Source organism: Megascapheus bottae, chromosome 13 (genome assembly GCF_031878675.1).
Source record: "Megascapheus bottae isolate mThoBot1 chromosome 13, mThoBot2.hap1, whole genome shotgun sequence".
Lineage (NCBI taxonomy): Eukaryota > Metazoa > Chordata > Mammalia > Rodentia > Geomyidae > Megascapheus > Megascapheus bottae.
Genome location: NC_143521.1, coordinates 37972076 through 37990078, shown reverse-complemented (window position 1 = coordinate 37990078; position 18003 = coordinate 37972076). Strand labels below are relative to the sequence as shown.

The 18003-nt window shown below is 38.5% G+C and overlaps 1 protein-coding gene across 1 annotated transcript in view; it reads left to right on the top strand.

Moving 5' to 3' along the window:
- The window catches only part of N4bp2 (NEDD4 binding protein 2), a 56909-nt gene extending 39212 nt beyond the window's left edge, over positions 1-17697 (top strand). Inside the window, exons 13-17 of the mRNA XM_090343691.1 lie at positions 3229-3417; positions 4691-4859; positions 12806-12929; positions 14101-14170; positions 17409-17697. Of these exons, the coding sequence (XP_090199817.1) occupies positions 3229-3417; positions 4691-4859; positions 12806-12929; positions 14101-14146 (528 nt within the window). The 3' untranslated portion in view covers positions 14147-14170; positions 17409-17697. The remainder of the gene's footprint in view (positions 1-3228; positions 3418-4690; positions 4860-12805; positions 12930-14100; positions 14171-17408) is intronic.
- Positions 17698-18003: the final 306 nt, after the last annotated feature.

The window sequence follows — 18003 nt, the reverse complement described above, 5'->3', positions numbered from 1 at the left end:
GCACTCCAAGTAATGGTTTTATAGTTGTTTATGATTTTAATGTCAGTATGCATGACTAATATTAGAATTTCTATAACTTCTGTGTAGACTGTATGGTATAATATACAGAGTATGGAGATTAATTGAATAGTAATGTGATTTATTTAGCAATATGTTTTTATAATGTGGTCTTGAAGTCTAAATATATAGGCAGAAATATTTAACCTTTTGAGAAAGTATCAAATTATTTTCCAAAATGGTAGCAGCATTTTACATTGAAATTGTTTTCTTAATTTGTTTAAAACAGTTGTTTGGGGGTTTGAACTCTGGGCATGGGCACTGTCCCTGAGCACTTCAGCTCAAGTCTACTGCCCTACCCCTGTGCCTGGGTATTGTCCCTGAGCTCTTCAGCTCAAGGCTACCACCCTACCCTATGAGCCATAGTGGTTAATTAGAGATAAGATTCCTCTAGTCTTTAGTGCCTGGTCTGGCTTTGACCTGAGGTCCTCAGATCTCAGCCTCCTGAGTAGATAGGGTTACAGATATGAGCCAGCATGCCTGGGTTGCTTTCTTTTTTTTTTTTTTTTTTTTGGCCCCTTTCTCTTTCTGGCCCGGCTCGCTCCGGCCCTGCTCGCTCCGGCCCGGCTAGGCCCCCTTTCTAGCTCAGGCCCCGCTCGCTCCGGCCCGGCTAGGCCCCCTTTCTAGCTCAGGCCCCGCTCGCTCCTGCCCGGCTAGGCCCCCTTTCTAGCTCAGGCCCCGCTCACTCCGGCCCCGCTTGCTTCCGCCCGGCTCGCTCCGGCCCGGGTCGCTCCCGCACGCTCCTGGCCCCGCTCGCTCCGGCCCTGGCTTGCTCTGGCCCCGCTCGCTCCGGCCCGGCCAGCTCTCGCTTGCTCCTGGCTCCGCTCGCTCCGGCCCCTTCTCGCTCTGGCCCCGCTCGCTCCGGCCTCGCTGGCTCTGGCTCGGCTCGCTCCCGCACGCTCCGGTCCTGCTCGCTCCGGTCCTGCTCGCTCCGGCCACCACTCGGTTGGGCTCTGTTCACTTCCGCTCAGCTCGCTCTCTGTCGCCGTCGCAGTCTCGTCTCTGCCACTTCCGGCTTGGTTGTGTATGTGGGATACCGAGGAATCGAACCCGGGTCTTTGTGCATGCTAGGCAAGCTCTTTAACCGCTAGGCCAAACTCCCGGGCCCCTGGGTTGCTTTCTTAAAATTTTTTTTTTTTTTTTTTTGCCAGTCCTGTGGTATGAACTCAGCCTGAGCACTGTCCTTTTTATGAGACTGCTTAGGAATAAAATATGTCTTCTTTCTTTCCCTTTCTTTCTTCTCTCTCCCCTCTCCCTCTCCCTCTCCCTCTCCCTCTCCCTCTCCCCCTCCCCCTCCCCCTCCCCCTCCCCCTCCCCCTCCCCTTCCCCCTCCCCCTCCCCCTCTCCCTCTCCCTCTCCTTTTTTTCTTCCAGTCCTGGGCTTGGGCCCAGGGCTTTCTCAAGGCTAGAGCTCTACTGGAGCCACAGCACCACTTATGTTTTGTTTTGTTTTGTTTTGTTTTTTCTATATATGTGGTACTGAGGAATTGAACCCAGGTCTTCATGCATGCTAGGCAAGCACTCTACCACTAGGCCAAACTCCCAGCCCTTTCTTTGTTTTTTAGACAGGGTCTTTCTGTAGCTCAGGCTGGCCTTTAACTCTTATTTCCTTGTTTCTCACCTTCCCTAGTGCTGTGATTATAGCCATGTACTATCATTCTGCTCCTTTTCCTTTGTATTTTTCACCATCCCTTAGTTGCTGTAGAGAATTTGGATAGTTTTACAGTCAAGCAACTGACTAGTGCTATACATGGAGTTGGATCCAGTGATAATACTGATGCTTTTAGCTATTTAGAAACATAGTACTGGATAGGCAATATATTGTAAGTTGCAGGGAGTGTACATGATGATCTGAGCACTCAGAGGCCAAACGGAATAAAAATGCCTTCTTTTCAGTCCTGATAATATGCGTGTGGTTGTGAGTCATGCTGGGGATGGGAGGTGCTGGAAACGAGATGTGCTTGCTTGAAGTGGGAGATGGCTGGCAAATGCAATCAGGAAAGAAATTATGTAAACCGTGGCCAAAACATGCACTTTAAAGTTATTTTGGAGATTATTCTTAGTCTTGCTTACAAATTGTGGGTATGAGTCATAAAGCTGATAAAATCATTAAGGATTTGTGAGCAAAAAAATAATTTTTTAAAAATTTTATTGTTGGGGTAATATATAGAGGAGTTACATTTACATTCTTAAGGTAGTGGGTACATAACTTCTTACACTGATACCCTTTCTCATGCTTTTTGCCACAATACCAACCTCCATCCCTGATTTTTTTTTCTATCTTAGGATACTAAGGAACCAGTTATTAGGTACCAGTAACATTTTAGTTTGTCAATTTCCTCCCTCCTTTCCTCCCTCCTTTCCTCCCTCCCTCCCTCCTTCCCTCCCTCCCTCCCTCCCTCCCTCCCTTCCTCCCTTCTTTACTTCCTTCAGCTTGAACTCAAGGCCTGGGTGCTGTCCCTGAACCTCTTTGTGCTCAAGATTAGTGCTGTACCACCTGAGCCACAATGCTACTTCTTGGTTTACTGAGTTTACTGGAGATAAGAGAGTCTTATGAACTTTCCTGCCCAGTCTGGCTTCAAACTACTATCCTTAGCCTCCTGAGTAACTAGGATTATAGGCATGAGCCACTGGTATCCACCTCTGGTTTGTTTATTTTCGAGGAACTAACATTTAAAATTCTTTTTTATTAATCTAACTGGTTTCAAACCATGATCTTCCTGATCACTACCTCCTGGTAGCTACGATTACTTTTCCCTTGACTATCTTATATTCTGTCTTTTTGCTTGAGTTTGTGAGCTAATTACATTTTGGTAATTTTAGTGAATGTTTTAACATCTGAGATAAGCATAGTTAAGGAAACATTAACATCAGTGACACAATGAAGTCATGAATGTAGTTCCTAACTGCTTGTCTTATAGCTTGGCAGACTCTATTTTTTTTTTCCAGTCTTGGGCCTTGAACTCAGGGCCTAGGCACTGTTCTGAGCTTCTTTTACTCAAGGCTGGCACTCCACCCCTAAGCTACAACACCACTTCTGGCTCTTTCTGTGTATGTGATACCAAGGAATCGAATCCAGGGCTTCATGAATGCTAGGCAAGCACTCTACCACTCGGCCTCTAGGCCATCGTCCCAGCCCTGTGTGTATTAGTTATTGCATATCATTTTACAGGCGAAGAAAACGAAGGAGACAGAAGATCCCCCAAGTGAGCCATCTTTCCAGGACTTTGAATACCCGGAGTATGATGACTACCGGGCTGAGGCCTTCCTGCACCAGCAGAAGAGGACGGAGTGCTACAGCAAGGCTAAGGAGGCTTATCGTATGGGAAAGAAAAATGTTGCCACCTTCTATGCCCAGCAGGTCAGTGCAGAACCCTTTGCTTGGCTTGTCAGTAGGCCATGATCTCCAAGTCATCTTGAAGCCATGACACCTGCCCTGTGTGGCAACTAAAGTATTGTGGGAATTCCATCTCCTTTGAGTGCTTAGTTTCTGCTGTTGTTTTGCATTCATGCTTTACATGAATTGCTGATTTTTCTTGGGATTCATATTTTCTTTTAAATTGCATTCTGTGTCACTGGACACTATGTGGAAAATAAACTATATAACTTGAGAGTAAGGATGGGAGAAGAAAACTGGAAGAGAGTGAGGGAGGGGGTGGCATTGTCTAATAAGAATTTTCCCTTTTACCTGACTCTGTACATCACCTTTGTAATAATAATAAAAGATATTTAGATATAAAAATTATATTCTGTCATTTAGTAGCACTTACACATTTTTTTTCTGAAAGAAGAAAAGCAAAATGGTCATCTTAGGGTAAAATTGTAGGTGTCACATTATTTTTTGTCATGCTTGAATTTCTACTGATATCTTACTTTTTTTTTGTTGTTGTTTTCTTTTGTGCTCATCCTGGGGCTTGAACTGAGGCTTAGCCACTGTCCCTGGGCTTTTGTACTCAAGGATAGCATTCTATTACTTGAGCCACTGCTCCACTTTTGGCCTTTTCTTTCCTGTGCTGGCTTCCAACCATGACCCTCAGATCGTTCAGCCTTCTCTGTAGCTAAGATTGCAGGCATGAGCTGCCATGCCAGCACCCAGTTATTTGATTGCTTTTGTAGTTGGACAAAGAAAATAACATTCGTAGTTTTCAGGGAAACCAAATTTCTACTTGTGCTCATTTTGCATGAGAAGGTAAGAAACTTCCTTGATTTGCTTTTTATGTTGGTGGTTCCACATGGCTTACTTTGTTTAACTTAATCAGAGAAATGACTTCTACTACTGTGACTCTTAAAGCCCTTTGGTGGCTGAGGAAGTCCCTGGGAGATGCTGAAAGCCCAGACCTGGGAGCACCAAAGGATACACATTGTTTACCCAGCAATAAGCCAGTGGCTTCTTTCTTGTCATGAGTAGTCTTCAGTTTAGTTTCCTTTTATGATTTTTGGTTCAGAAAATAAAGTGGAACAGTGGCTCAGGACTACATTCTTCACCAAATTCATCTAAGTGATGGTGCATTCTTATCTTTTGCCTTACCGCATTCAGATTTTAGATGTTATGTTCTGCCTTTTGAGTTTAGAGTACTATTAGTTTATTGATTGTCTAAGAGCAAGTCTGAAAGGTGTTTTGTTCATGCTTAAAGGGTAGTCTTCATGAGCAGAAGATGAGAGAAGCTAATCACCTTGCTGCTGTGGAGATCTTTGAAAAAGTCAATGCCTCTCTGCTGCCACAAAATGTTTTAGACCTTCATGGGCTGCATGTGGATGAAGCTATAGAACACCTGATGACAGTTTTGCAGCGGAAAACGGAAGGTAGGATTGTGTTGGTGACATGCTTCTACTCGCAGTGTTGGGATAACTGCAAAATCACGAGGTTCTGCCATCTGTAGGCATTTAGTCATTCTTCAAACAACCACTCATGTTTTCTTCTTTGCATTATTTGCCTTCTTTTGCTGTATTAAGGAGAAGGTACTGTGTAATCTGAGAATCTTCTGTCAGTTATAAATTGGACTTTTTTTTTTATGAGTATTCTCTCTGCTTTTTTTTTTTTTTAATGAGGTAGTCTTGTGACATAGCCAAGGTTAACCTTGAACTCCCAGTCTTCCTGCCTCAGCTTCCCAAGTGCTAGGACTACGTAACACCATGCCCAGCTGAATGTGTGTTTGCTCAACAGATGTTTAATAAAGCACATAAGTAAGGTGATCGGATTTTTGAAAATGGACATAAAAAGCTGGATTTCTAAGAGTGTTCAGTGTGGCAGTGCTTCTTTCTTCTGTCAATAGTCAAGGCCCCCATCAGGTCATTGACAGTTTTATATTATACTTTATATAGGTTTATCAGTTTAGTAAATATCACTTCTGATTAAGTAGAATTGACCTATAAGGCTGAAAGTAATCTATTATGAAACTTTCTACCATGTTGAACAGACTCCAGAATAATAAACACTTATGTGCCAGTAACTCTTAACTAATAAGTGATATTTTACATATATGTTTCTTTTTGTTGCTCATCCTGTGGTATTTCTCCCCAGTCCATTTCTCCTTCTTTCCCTACCTTTTTTCTTAGCATATATGAATGTTACATGGAGTTTGACTGTGATTAATTCTATAGACGCATGCAGTAGACTTGGATCAGAGTCATCCTCCCTCTTATATTCTTAACTTACTTTTTTCCTCCCCTACCTTTTCAAACAGCATTTGGTGGGTTTCATTATGCTTGCCTGCTTTGTTTGTTTGTTTGTTTTGCCAGTCCTAGTGCTTGAACTCAGGGCTTGGGCACTGTCTCTGAGCTTCTTTTGATCAATGCTAGCGCTCTACCATTTGAGCCACAGCACCATTTTCAACTTTTTCTGTTTATGTGATACTGAGGAATTGAACTCAGGGCTTCATGAATGCTAGGCAAGCACTTTACCACTAGGCCACATTCCCAGCCCTCATTATGCTATCTTTATAAATAGATGTATAACTACTTTGATCTTCTTCACTCATCTAGTGCCCTCTCTTCCCCCCATCTCCCTCCCTCCTTTTATATTTATATCCCTTTATTGATATTTAATTATCCTCTTTTAGGTCTAGAGTCTACAGATGAGTGAAAACATAATTTTTGACCTTTTAAACTTGGTTTATGTTATTCAACAATAATGCTTTCCAGTTCCAGGTTTTTTTGTTTATTTATTTGAGTTTGTTTTTGCCAGTCCTGGGGCTTGAACTTAGGGACTAGGCACTGTCCTTGGGCTTTCCCAAGGAAAGTGTGTGCCACAGCTCCACTTCTGGCTTTTTCTGTGCATATGGTACCAAGGAATTGAACCCAGGGCTTTGTATGTGCTAGACAACCACTCTACTACTAGGCCACACTTCTGGCCCTCCATGTTTTCTTAAAAACAATGTAATTTTATTCTCTTCCTCCTTCCCCCTTCTCCTCCCTTCTCCCTCCTCCTTCTCTCCTTCTTTCCCCTTCCCCCTTCCTTCTTCTCTTTGTACTGGTAGTAGAGCTTGAACTCACAGGACCACATGCTCTTGCTTGGTCTTTCTTTCAAGACTAGCACTCTGTAACTGGAGCTGTAACTGGGGCCATACCTCCACTGGCTTTTTTGCTGGTTAGGGATAATAGTCTCAGAGACATTTGTTCCTGAGCTAGCTTTGAACTTTGATCCTTTGATTTCAGTTTTCTGAATATGTAAGATTACAGGTATGGGCCAGCAGTACCCAGCTTAGACTTTATTTAACTTTTTTTCTCCCACCAGAACTCAGGGCCTTGACACCATCCTTGGGCTTTCTTCAAGACTAGCATTCTACCACATAAGCCACAGTACCACTTCTGGCTTTTTCTATGTATGTGGTACTGAGGAATTGAACCCATGGCTTCATGCACCTTAGGCAAGCACTGTACCACTAGGTCACGCTTCTCTGCCCTAGAATTTATTTTTGACAGGAGGGTGCATTATGGAATTAGTGTTGAGTAACATTGTAAATATGTTAAAAGCCACTGAACTGTACATTGAAAAAAATGTTGAGCATTAGTCAGTGTGATTTTTATTTCAACAAAATCTTTAGGGAATTAAATAATCTGCCAAAATAACGGTCAGACCCAAGATGAAAATGTTCTCTGGCAGCCAAAGCCCCTCTTTATGTGCTGCCCCCACCCCATGGTAGCCTGTAGTTATTTCTGGTCACCACCAGGTGGTAGTATTGTTGAATAGGAATGTTTTTAGGGGATAGTTGGTGGCTTGTATTGAAATTTTTAGTCATAATATAAAGCAGTCGTCAAACTTGGGAATGAATAGACTAGATACATCTGACCTTTATGTTCCTTTTAACTGAAAAAACATACTACTACCTATAAAATATATTTTTTTCTCTCAAGCCAAGCAGAAGACCAAGCCTTTAGGGCTAACTATTGTAGAACTGAAGTTCACAGGGGACTGAAGAACATGTTAAGCAACACCACTGGGATATAACTGAGAAAAGTCTACTGAAAGTCTAGCATTATATAAATTATTATGAAAAAATCAGGGCTGGGAGTTTGGCCTAGTGGTAGAGTGCTTGCCTAGCATGCACAAAGATCTGAATTTGATTCCTAGGTACCACATATATAGAAAAAGCCGGAAGTGGTAATGTGGCTCAGTGGTAGGGCTCTAGCCTTGCGAAAGCACAAGGACAGTGCTCAGGCCCTGAGTTTAGTTCCCAGGACTGGCAAAAATAAATAAATAAATAAATAAAAAAAAAAATTCAGGTGTTCTTTTCCGGAATGAAAGGAAGCTTTTTAAACTAAACCTTTAAAAACTTCTCAATTAGCTGAGTGCAATGGCTCATGCCTGTAATCGTAGCTACTAAGGAGGCTGAGTTCTGAGGATCACTTTTCAAAGCTAATCCAGGCATTGAAGTTTATGAGACTCTTACCTCCAATTAACTACTAGAAAACTGGAAGTGGCACTGTGGCTTAAGAGGTAGGCTAGTAGCCTTGAGCTGAAGAGCTCAGAGACAGTGCCCAGCCCAGAGTTCAAGCCCCATGATGACAGGGTGGCGGGGGTGAGGGGAGGGAGGGGAGAACTTTTCAATTACAAGTTAACTCAGCATAACAAAAACAGCATCATATTGGCACAAAAGTAGAAGATCAATGAAACAGAATAAAAGATCCAGAAATAAAACTACATACCTATAGTCAACTTGTATTTGACAAAGGAGCCAAAGATATACAGTGGAACAAGCACAGCCTATTCAATTATTGGTGCTGGCAAAACTGGGCAGCCACATGCAGAAAACTAAAAATTGACCCTATCCTTTTGCCATGTACAAGTATTAACTCAAAATGGATCAAAAGGGGGCCAGGAGTTTGGTCTAGTGGTTAAAGTGCCTGCCTAGCATGCATGAAGACCCGGGTTCGATTCCTCGGTACCACATACATAGAAAAAAGCCGGAAGTGGTGCTGAGGCTCAAGTGGTAGAGCTCTAGCCTTGAGAAAGTCCAAGGACAGTGCTCAGGCCCTGAGCTCAAGCCCAGGACTGGCAAAAAAAAAAAAAAAAAATGGATCAAAGGCCTCAATGTCAGATCGGAAACCTTGAAATTGCTACACCATAGAGTTGGAGAGACACTGGAACTTATAGGCATAGGCAAAAGATTCCTGACAGAATCCCAGGGTCATAACAGGTTGGAGAGAGACTTGATAAATGGGATTACCTAAAAATAAAAAGTTTCTGCACAGATAAAAGCATAGCTACTAAAGTAGAAAGACAGCCAACCAGCTGGGAAAAGATATTTACTAATAATACATCAGACAAGTACTTAATAGCCAATATCTACAAGGAACTCAAGAAACTAATCCCCCCCAAATCCAATAAACCAATCACTAAATGGGCGAGGGAACTAAAGAGAGACTTATCAAAAGTAGAGGTTAAAATGGTAGAAAAGCATATGAGAAAATGCTCACATCATCCATGGTCATAAAGGAAATGCAAATAAAAACAACCTTAAGATACCACCTTACCCCAAGGAGAATGGCCAAGATTTTGACAATGACAGATGCTTGGTGGGGTTGTGGAGAAAAAGGAACCCTACTGCACTGCTGGTGGGATTGTAAGCAAATTCAGCCACTCTGAAAAGCAATGTGGAGGTTTCTTAAAGAACTGAAAATAGACGTTCCCTATGATCCTGCCATACCAAACCTGGGCATCTATCCTGAACATCATAACCTAGGATATGATAAGGACACCTACTCAGCTGTGTTCATCTCTGCACTATTCACAACAGCCAGGCGATGGAAACAATCCAAATGCCCTACTGCAGATGAATGGATACAAAAAATGTGTGTGTATATATATATATATATATATATATATATATATATACACACACACATATATATATACACAGTGGAATTCTACATAGCGAACAGACAAGACAAAATGATGGCATTTGCAGGGAAGTGGATGAATCTAGAGCGAATCATGTTGAGTGAGACAAGTCAAGACCAAGGGAACAAAAGGCATGGTATCCTTAATATGTGGCTATTAGATCTAAACAGTACAAGAGCAAGGACTCAATATTTGAGTACCCAATGCTATGGACATGATATTGGAAATATAAACACAACTAGATAGACATAAAAATTTATGACTCTAGACATAATATTTTATTACACAGATTAATATGTGTCTGTGACATACAAACCCTCAGGCTAATTTTAATTATGTTCTAAAATCTAAGTGCCAATGATTCTATATAGAGATTCCCTTCTTGAATACTTGTTTGTTAAATACGTCATTTGAAATATGATGTAAGAATCAATGTTAATAAATTCTTTAATTAATAAAACTGCTGAACTGCTGAAAAACTGATAGTTTTGTCCTGTCATTGGGCTTGGCAATGTTACCTATGTTTAAAAACTTAATGACAATAAACATGGCACTTGTTTCTATATTATTAAAAAAAAGTTAACTAAGCAGTCTATCTGCTCAGTGCAATGATTTTTTTAACCTTAATTTAAACAAGTCACTGTGTAAACTCCTTTTTTTTTTTTCTTTTGCCAGCCCTGGGCTTGAGCTCAGGGCCTGAGCACTGTCCTTGGACTTTCTCAAGGCTAGAGCTCTGCCACTTGAGCCTCAGCACCACTTCCGGCTTTTTTCTATGTATGTGGTACTGAGGAATCGAACCCGGGTCTTCATGCATGCTAGGCAAGCACTTTAACCACTAGGCCAAACTCCCGGCCCCTCTTTCCTTTTTTCTGTTAGATATTGGGGACATTTTTAGAAACTAATGCTATTAAGGATCTAGGTTAGTTTTGTAAGGCAGTATATACTGTGTTATTTTTGTTTGTTTGTTTTGCCAGTCCTGGGCTCTGTCCTTGGGCTTTCTCAAGTCTAGAGCTCTACTACTTGAGCCATAGCACCATTTTCAGCTTTTTTCTATGTATGTGATACTGAGGAATTGAATCCAGGTCATCATGCATGCTAGGCAAGCACTCTATCACTAGGCCAAACTCCTGGCCGATACTGTGGTTTTTAAACACCTCTTTTTTATTTTTTTCATATATTTTTATTGTAATTAATAGAAGGGTTGCATGATATGGTGCATTAATTCCCATACATTGATACCCTTTCACATGTCTCTTTTTGAGGTAGTTAAAATAGTAATGTGGAATGTGCTTAAACAGTTCTTTTAATGATGATAAACAGCAGGAACAACTTGTAATAATGACCATACACACAAATCTAGTCAACAGATGACTGGCGAACATTCTCAGCACAGCTAGTAAGGTATTGGAAGGTAGGTGGGGTCAGTGGTGCACTAGACAGGGTGGGAAGGGAACACAGAGAAAGAGTGATAGGGGTGAATGGCATTGAACTTGAGTCACAGATTTAAGGAGTTTTCGTTTGTTTGTTTTGAGACAGGTTGAGCCTGAGCACAGGCTATTCTTGCTGGTTTCTTTTTTGTTGTTGTTGGTCATAGGGCTTGAACTCTGGGCCTGGGCATTGTCCCTGAGCTCTTCAGCTCAAGGCTATTGCCCTGTCCCTTGAGCCACAGTACCACTTCCAGTTTTCTCGTGGTTAATTGGAGATAAGACTCTCCTGGTCTTTAGTGCCTAGGCTGGCTTTGAACCTCAATCCTCAGATCTCAGCCTCCTGAGTAGCTAGAATTATAAGCCTGAGCCACCGAGCCACAAATTTGTTGTATTTTATTGTTTTGTGAAGATAACTCACACCTGTAATTTTAGTTACTAAGGAACCTGAGTTCCAGAGGTTCACACTTCAAAGCCAGAAAAGTTCTCTAGACTTTCAGCTCCAAAATTACTAGCAAATAAAGCAAAGCTAGAGGCAGGGCTTAATAACAAGAACTCCAGTGGATCAAGTGTGAGTCTGAGTTCAAACTCTAATATCATCAAACAACAATAACAAAAACTTATTTATGAATAAGGAATAGGTATTAAATTCACTAGAGCAACAGTGTTATTATGAGGATTTTTTTCCCTTTTTTTATTCTGTTGCTGCTCTTTTTTTTTTTTTTTTTTTTGCCTTTGCCAGTCCTGGACCTTGAACTTGGGGCCTGGGCACTGTCCTTGAGTTTTTTCAAGGCTAGTACTTCCGCCTTTTTCTGTGTATGTGGTACCAAGGAATCCAACTCTGGGCTTTTGCATGCTAGGCAAGCACTCTACTAATAGGCCACACTCTCAGTCCTTTTGCTGTTCTCCTTAACTTTTAGTTGTATATACTTGCTTTCCCAAGGTCATATCCAAAGCAGGTGCTGCAGTCTTTCAAGAGACTCAGGCTAAGAAATTTGTCCATGGGTACATAGCTATTGAATGGTAGGGCTGTGGTTCAGACTAAAGCTAGCTAGCTTCTGGGTATTTAATTAATTGGGGTATTATGGAGATTTATAGTTAACAAATACAAGTCCTTTGAAGCAGTGACTGTGTATAATAGGTATGAATACAATTGTTATTGTAATTATTTTATAGAAAATGTCTGTGATGCATGGACACTTCTTTCCAACAAGAGAAGGAGGCCCACTTAAGTTTGTTCAACCAGGGTCTTAGTACATAAGACCATTGCTGTCTCAAATTTCAAATACTGTATCTTAGTTCCTCTAGTGCTGGGATTACAGGTGTGAGCCACTAGATAGCCTAGTTCTATCTTGCTTTAGATGGATAGATTTCTATAAGGCAATTTTTTTTTTGGTAGCACTAAGTTTTGAACTCGGGTCCTTGTGCCTGAGTTTACACAGTGATTTGTTTAAAGTTAAAAAAAATCATTGCATTGAGCTGATGGATTGCTTAGTTAACTTTTAATGAAAAAGTTCCCACCTCTCCCTCCCCCCCACCTTGTTGTCATAGGGTTTGAACTCTGGGCTGGGCACTGTCCCTGAGCTCTTCAGACACTCTGACACTAAAGTCACACTTCAGCCCTTTTACTTTTAGTTCTTTTCCAGTAGACAGTCTTGCGTTTTTTGCCCAGAACCAGCCTCCACTGAAATCCTCCTACTTCTACCTCCTGCATACCTAGGATTACAGGAATACACACTACACCTGGCCCACTATGAACCCACTATGTAGTCAATAATAATAAATAATAGGTAATTGATCTCTAAATCACTATGAAAACTATTTAATGTGCATGTAAGTAGTTAAGATGTTTAAAAATTATTATCTTCAGTGTACAAAGGGTTTTCAATTCAACAAATCAGTTTGTAAGTGCAATGCATTTAGGGTATATTTTCTGTTGTGAATGTAAGAAATGACTTTAGTTGTTCCAATTCCTGTTGTGACAGAATTTAAGCAGAATGGTGGTAAGCCCTACCTTTCTGTGATTACGGGGAGAGGAAACCACAGCCAGGGAGGAGTTGCTCGCATCAAACCAGCTGTTATTAAATACCTCACAAGCCATAGCTTTAGGTGAGTATGCTTCTGGTGTTTGACAGTTGCTATTTGTTACAACTGAGTAGACACTAACAGTATGCTTAAAACGATTTGTTAAAATAGTTAACTAAATTGAACCATCTGGTTTCAGTCACAGACTAATGCTTAAAACATAACTTGTTCTGTGTTAGATTTATTTCCTAGTAAGTGGGAAATGAAGGAAAAGGTATAGTGTGAGTAATCAGCTAATAAAACTGTGTCATAACTTTGAAATTGTAAGAAAATTAAATATATGTAATTATGGAATATATTACATATGATGGTTTAAGATTTGCTAGTTTTAAAAGAAAAGCGTAGTTGCCGTGTTTTGCTGAAATAGAGACTTCTGCTTACATGCAGATGTAATTTAGATTATTTAAATTTAAGCAGAAGTGCTCTAATTTGTTGAATTTTATTTGTCTTTATAAGTTACATGCTAGTAACTATTTTTGCTGATAGACATACAGTGTTATTTTCCATTGTGATAATTATTCAGTAATAGTGACAAGAAAATTCTGGGTTTAAAATTCTGGCTAGATTCCCTGAGGATTGATTTGAATGCGAAAGCCCTTCAAATTTCTGTTAGCATAACACGTTGGGTTTATGCTATGTAAGGATATGTTTCTTGCTTACATTATAGCAAACAGTAGTTAGTGTTAATTCTGAGCATAAAAGCAAGATCCATTTCAAGGTTATTTTCGAAAAAAGAATAGATGAAAACTTTATTATGACGAGATTAGTGATCTATTTTAGTGTCTAATGTTCCTTACATTTTTACACTGAGAGATTTGCAAACTTTGTGTGGCCACACGAATTTGATTTATCACTGTATTGGAGGTTTTTGTTGGTGTTTTCTTGATGTACAAGAAATGTATTGCAGTCAGTATCTCATCTGCACAGTATGCTCTTCTTAGAAAGGTCGTACTTAGGGTTGAGAGATTTATAAAAGTATAATTTGAGGTGATTAATGATTTAGAAGTAACACTGAGCCTTAGAATGATATATTTTGACGATAAATTAAAAGAAACAAACAGATACCGATCTTGGATATTAACAAAGGAACACTGACAATAAATGCTATTTTAAGTATATATGATTTGAATTGAAAAGATGTATTATATAACTTGGAAATTTTATCTTTAAAATAACTCTTCTCTCATTTCTGCAGGTTCTCTGAAATAAAACCAGGGTGCTTGAAAGTCATGCTAAAGTAAAAAACGTGCTTGACTTAGAAGAAGGTTTGTAGGTTAAAAGTAGTTTTATTTGCAGTAATGCAGTCAATTCTGCTCTAAACAGGTGTCTTACTAAAGATAATGTCCAGTTATAAAACAGACATGTTTCTCAAAATTCAAGAGAAGTTTAATTTTTTACTGAATTAATTGCCAAATGTTACTTGTTAAGACAATGAAGAAATTTTATTGATTACAAAATACCTAAGAAAATTATCAGCTACAGTTTTAAAATATGAAGTACACTAATTCTTTTATCCACAGAGAAAATACTAAATTTATATTAATTATTCTACGTTTACTAATGGTAAAGGTTTCTGTGAGGGGTAACATGATTTGAGATGTTTTAGGGTCCCATGCCTGGCTCTTGGAAGGCAGCTTGCATTAAAAGAAGCATTGGTAGTATGGAAAGAAAGAGGTTTAGCAAAAACACTTGAATATACTTTTTAAGCTTTCGAGCCCAAACATATAATATTACTTTGCCATATTTTGGAGAAAGGAAAACATTCTGATATACTTCCTTCTGCTTTGTGTGTGATCTCTTAGCTCTGTTCTGGTCTCTGTGTATTTTTTTTTGTGAGGAAAGTTGGGTCTGAGATTACCTTGCAGTCTTATTTCTTCCATAGGTAGAAATGTTTTCAGAAAAGGAGAAATGGCTTGTTCTGTACCACATGTTGCTTCCTGATAGAACTTCTCAAAAACTGTCTTATAAGTGGCATACCAGACAGTGCTAAGTTTTATATTTTACATACATAATTTCTAGACTGCATTAAGTCAAAATCCTATTAAAACAAGAATCAGAAAACATTTTTGGTATAGTCATAAAATCAATCCTTATCACTGAAGTCAGAGCCAACTTTCTGAAAGCAAAGTTTCATTAACTTCTAATGTTTGGTTAGCATGTGAATGATAATTACCTTTACATGAGTTTAATAGATTGAAGTATAATTTTCTCATAATGATTAAATTTTGCTTTGAATATTTAGAATATTTTTCCATACATTTTAACAAATAATTGTGGTTTTTTTAAATCATAAAAATTATTTGGATCAGGAATGATAGAACTGAACGTTACTGAAAGAATCCTGAAATACTGGCTGGTTTCCCAAAAGATTAAACATTTTAGTGAAAATAAACTCAAAACAGGTTTTTATATATTATGAATGCATGCTTTTAAAAGAAAAGCCTTATTAGTGAATTTTATTTCCATAAAATGTTTATTATTTAGAAATGACTAGTGACTGATACTGAATTATTGTTCACATTATGTTTGTAATAATTTGTTTAAAAATACCAGTATTAACACTTTTTGTAATGCTTAAAAGTGTTATATACATTAAAAATAAAGCATTTTTCAATAACTTACAACAAAGTTATAATTGTTAATGACATAAAAATATTCCTATGTATAGATTAATATGAATGAAGAGATGAGAAATAATACTAAGCCCTAGAATTCAGTATTATAGAATATGCAGATACATCTTCATTTTCTGTTCTATATTTTCTCATCTGGTTTAAAAAAAAAATCACCATCAGCTATATTTAGTTCTCCTTTCTTTTTTTTTTTTTTTTTTTTTGTGCCACCCCTGGAGCTTGAACTCTGGATCTGGGCACGTCCCTGAGTTTATTTTTTTCCCCCTTACAAGGCTAGGGCTCTACCACTTAAGGCACAGATCCACTTCCAGCCTTTTTGATGTTTAATTAGAGATAAAAGTCTCATGGACTTTGCTGTGTGGAGTGGCTTGTAACTTCAATCTTCAGGCCTTAGAGATAGGATTACAGGTATGAGCCACCTGTGCCCAGCTAATTTCATTATTTTAATTATGCTTCATATGGAAACAGTCAAAAGAAGTGTGGCATTCTACGATCAAATCAAATGAAAGAAGGTCTGTTTTTACATTAATTTTATGCCTTAGTTTTGTAAATCAGGAATTTTTTTTGTTTGTTTTTCAGTGATAGTTCTCACTTTATAGGCCAGACTGACCTTGAACTACAATCCTTGTACCTCAGCCTCTTGAGTACTGGATTACAGGCCATCATACTTGACTTAATATTTCTTAATTATTATTTTAAAATATACAAGTGAAGTTTGAACACGTGTGTGTGTGTGTGTTTATGTATTATGATCTTTAAACTGTCTCCTGTCCAACCTAGTGTGTTTAAGCAACATATCATTGAGAAAGGAAAATTCATAACTCCTTCCTTCACTTGTCTGTTTCTAAATCATTTATGCCTGAGACAAAGATAATGCAAGAATTATCAAAACTTTCTATTTTGCTGATTTCATAGTCTTGTATATCAAAGGTAAAAAGATAGTTTGGAGATTGTCAGAGTTTTCATGTATTGGTCTGCTTATTCAAATACATGACTCATTAGAAGTAGTTTTTCTAAACTTGATTAGTATTTTAAAATATATTAAAAATCCAGCGGTTTGTGCAGTTGAGAGTATTTTCATAACAGTTATAGCCACTTAGCAGTCTGTTACCAGAATCCACCAAAGGGAAAGAGTGAATGAGTGTGGGAAGCAGCAGGCTCTGTGGTGGGCCACGCATTCTCAGTGTGCTTCCCTTCAGCCCACCTCTTGTGCCTGTGCAAAATGGAAGCCAGCCCTCTGACACGTATCAGCTGTTCACAGATCTCTGTGTTGTCCTGTTGAAGTTTCTTTGGTTTATTAGTATTCCTATACTGTTTGCAAATCTATGGCCTTTAAATATAGTACATATAATAGAAATTTTGACTGACATCTAACATGTTTAGTGTGTTATAACATTTTTTTAGAAGAAAAACGTACAGTTCTTTGGATGGTTTCTGTCGTTTGTTTTAATCTTTTTCTTTTTAAACTCAAGTGTTTTGTATGCTGAGAAAGAAGACACATGTAATGACAAAATTAGTTATTTCTGAGCTGGAAATTGGAAACTTTTGAAACTCAGGAAATTGCTCTGACAATGTTTTCACTGCTCCCAATTAAGAAAATGTATACAAACAAAAATAATGTGTGCTGTTTTTTTCCAAGTGCTTTTTCTAAGTGCTTTTCCATTGCGCAATGAGGTAAAGTTTGATATTCTGTCTAGTGGTTAAATATTGCTTATTTTTATTTACATGTAAAGAAAACAGATTTAAATGTTTGTGTAGCTCAAACCAGTATCATTTAAAAGTAAAGTAAGTTTCTGTAGAATATTTGTTAATGGTGCTTCTTTTTAAAATGTAATCCAAGTTTACAGTATTACTTAATGCCTCTTTACAGAATTGAATAGAGAGACAAGGCTAGAACATACCTACATCTTTTGAAGAGCCGTTTAGAACTTCATCTTGTCCCACAACAAAGTTTATTATGTTCCTTACAGTTCAGTAATTAACTTTTATGGTCCAAATGATGAACCTGTTCTTAATAAACTATAGAATTAACCATGAGACTTTTCATTCAAGTACAACATTGCAGCTGTTCATTGGAGAATATATTGTAACATTTTCACAGTGTATCAGCAACAAAATGTTTTATTTGTACTATAAAGAAATTGTAATTTTGCTGTTAACTCTGTACTTTTTTATTGAAACAGTTTATAAGTTTGCTTTTCACTTTTCTTATGAGACCATTTGCAGATTACATTCTTAATTTAATAAACTACTTTAGCCACAGTCCAGTGTGAGGAAGTCCTTCGTTTGATGTAAGTTTAGTGGCTTATAACGTTGTAATTTCAAGGGAAAGGGGTTATAAAAAAGTTTCATTTCTATATCATAAATTGTATTCTACTCTAATCAGTACTTTTTGTTTTACTTTGATTTTATGAGGCTCATCTCCCTTTGTAGTCTAGGCAGGCTTTGATGCTGAGCCTTCTGAG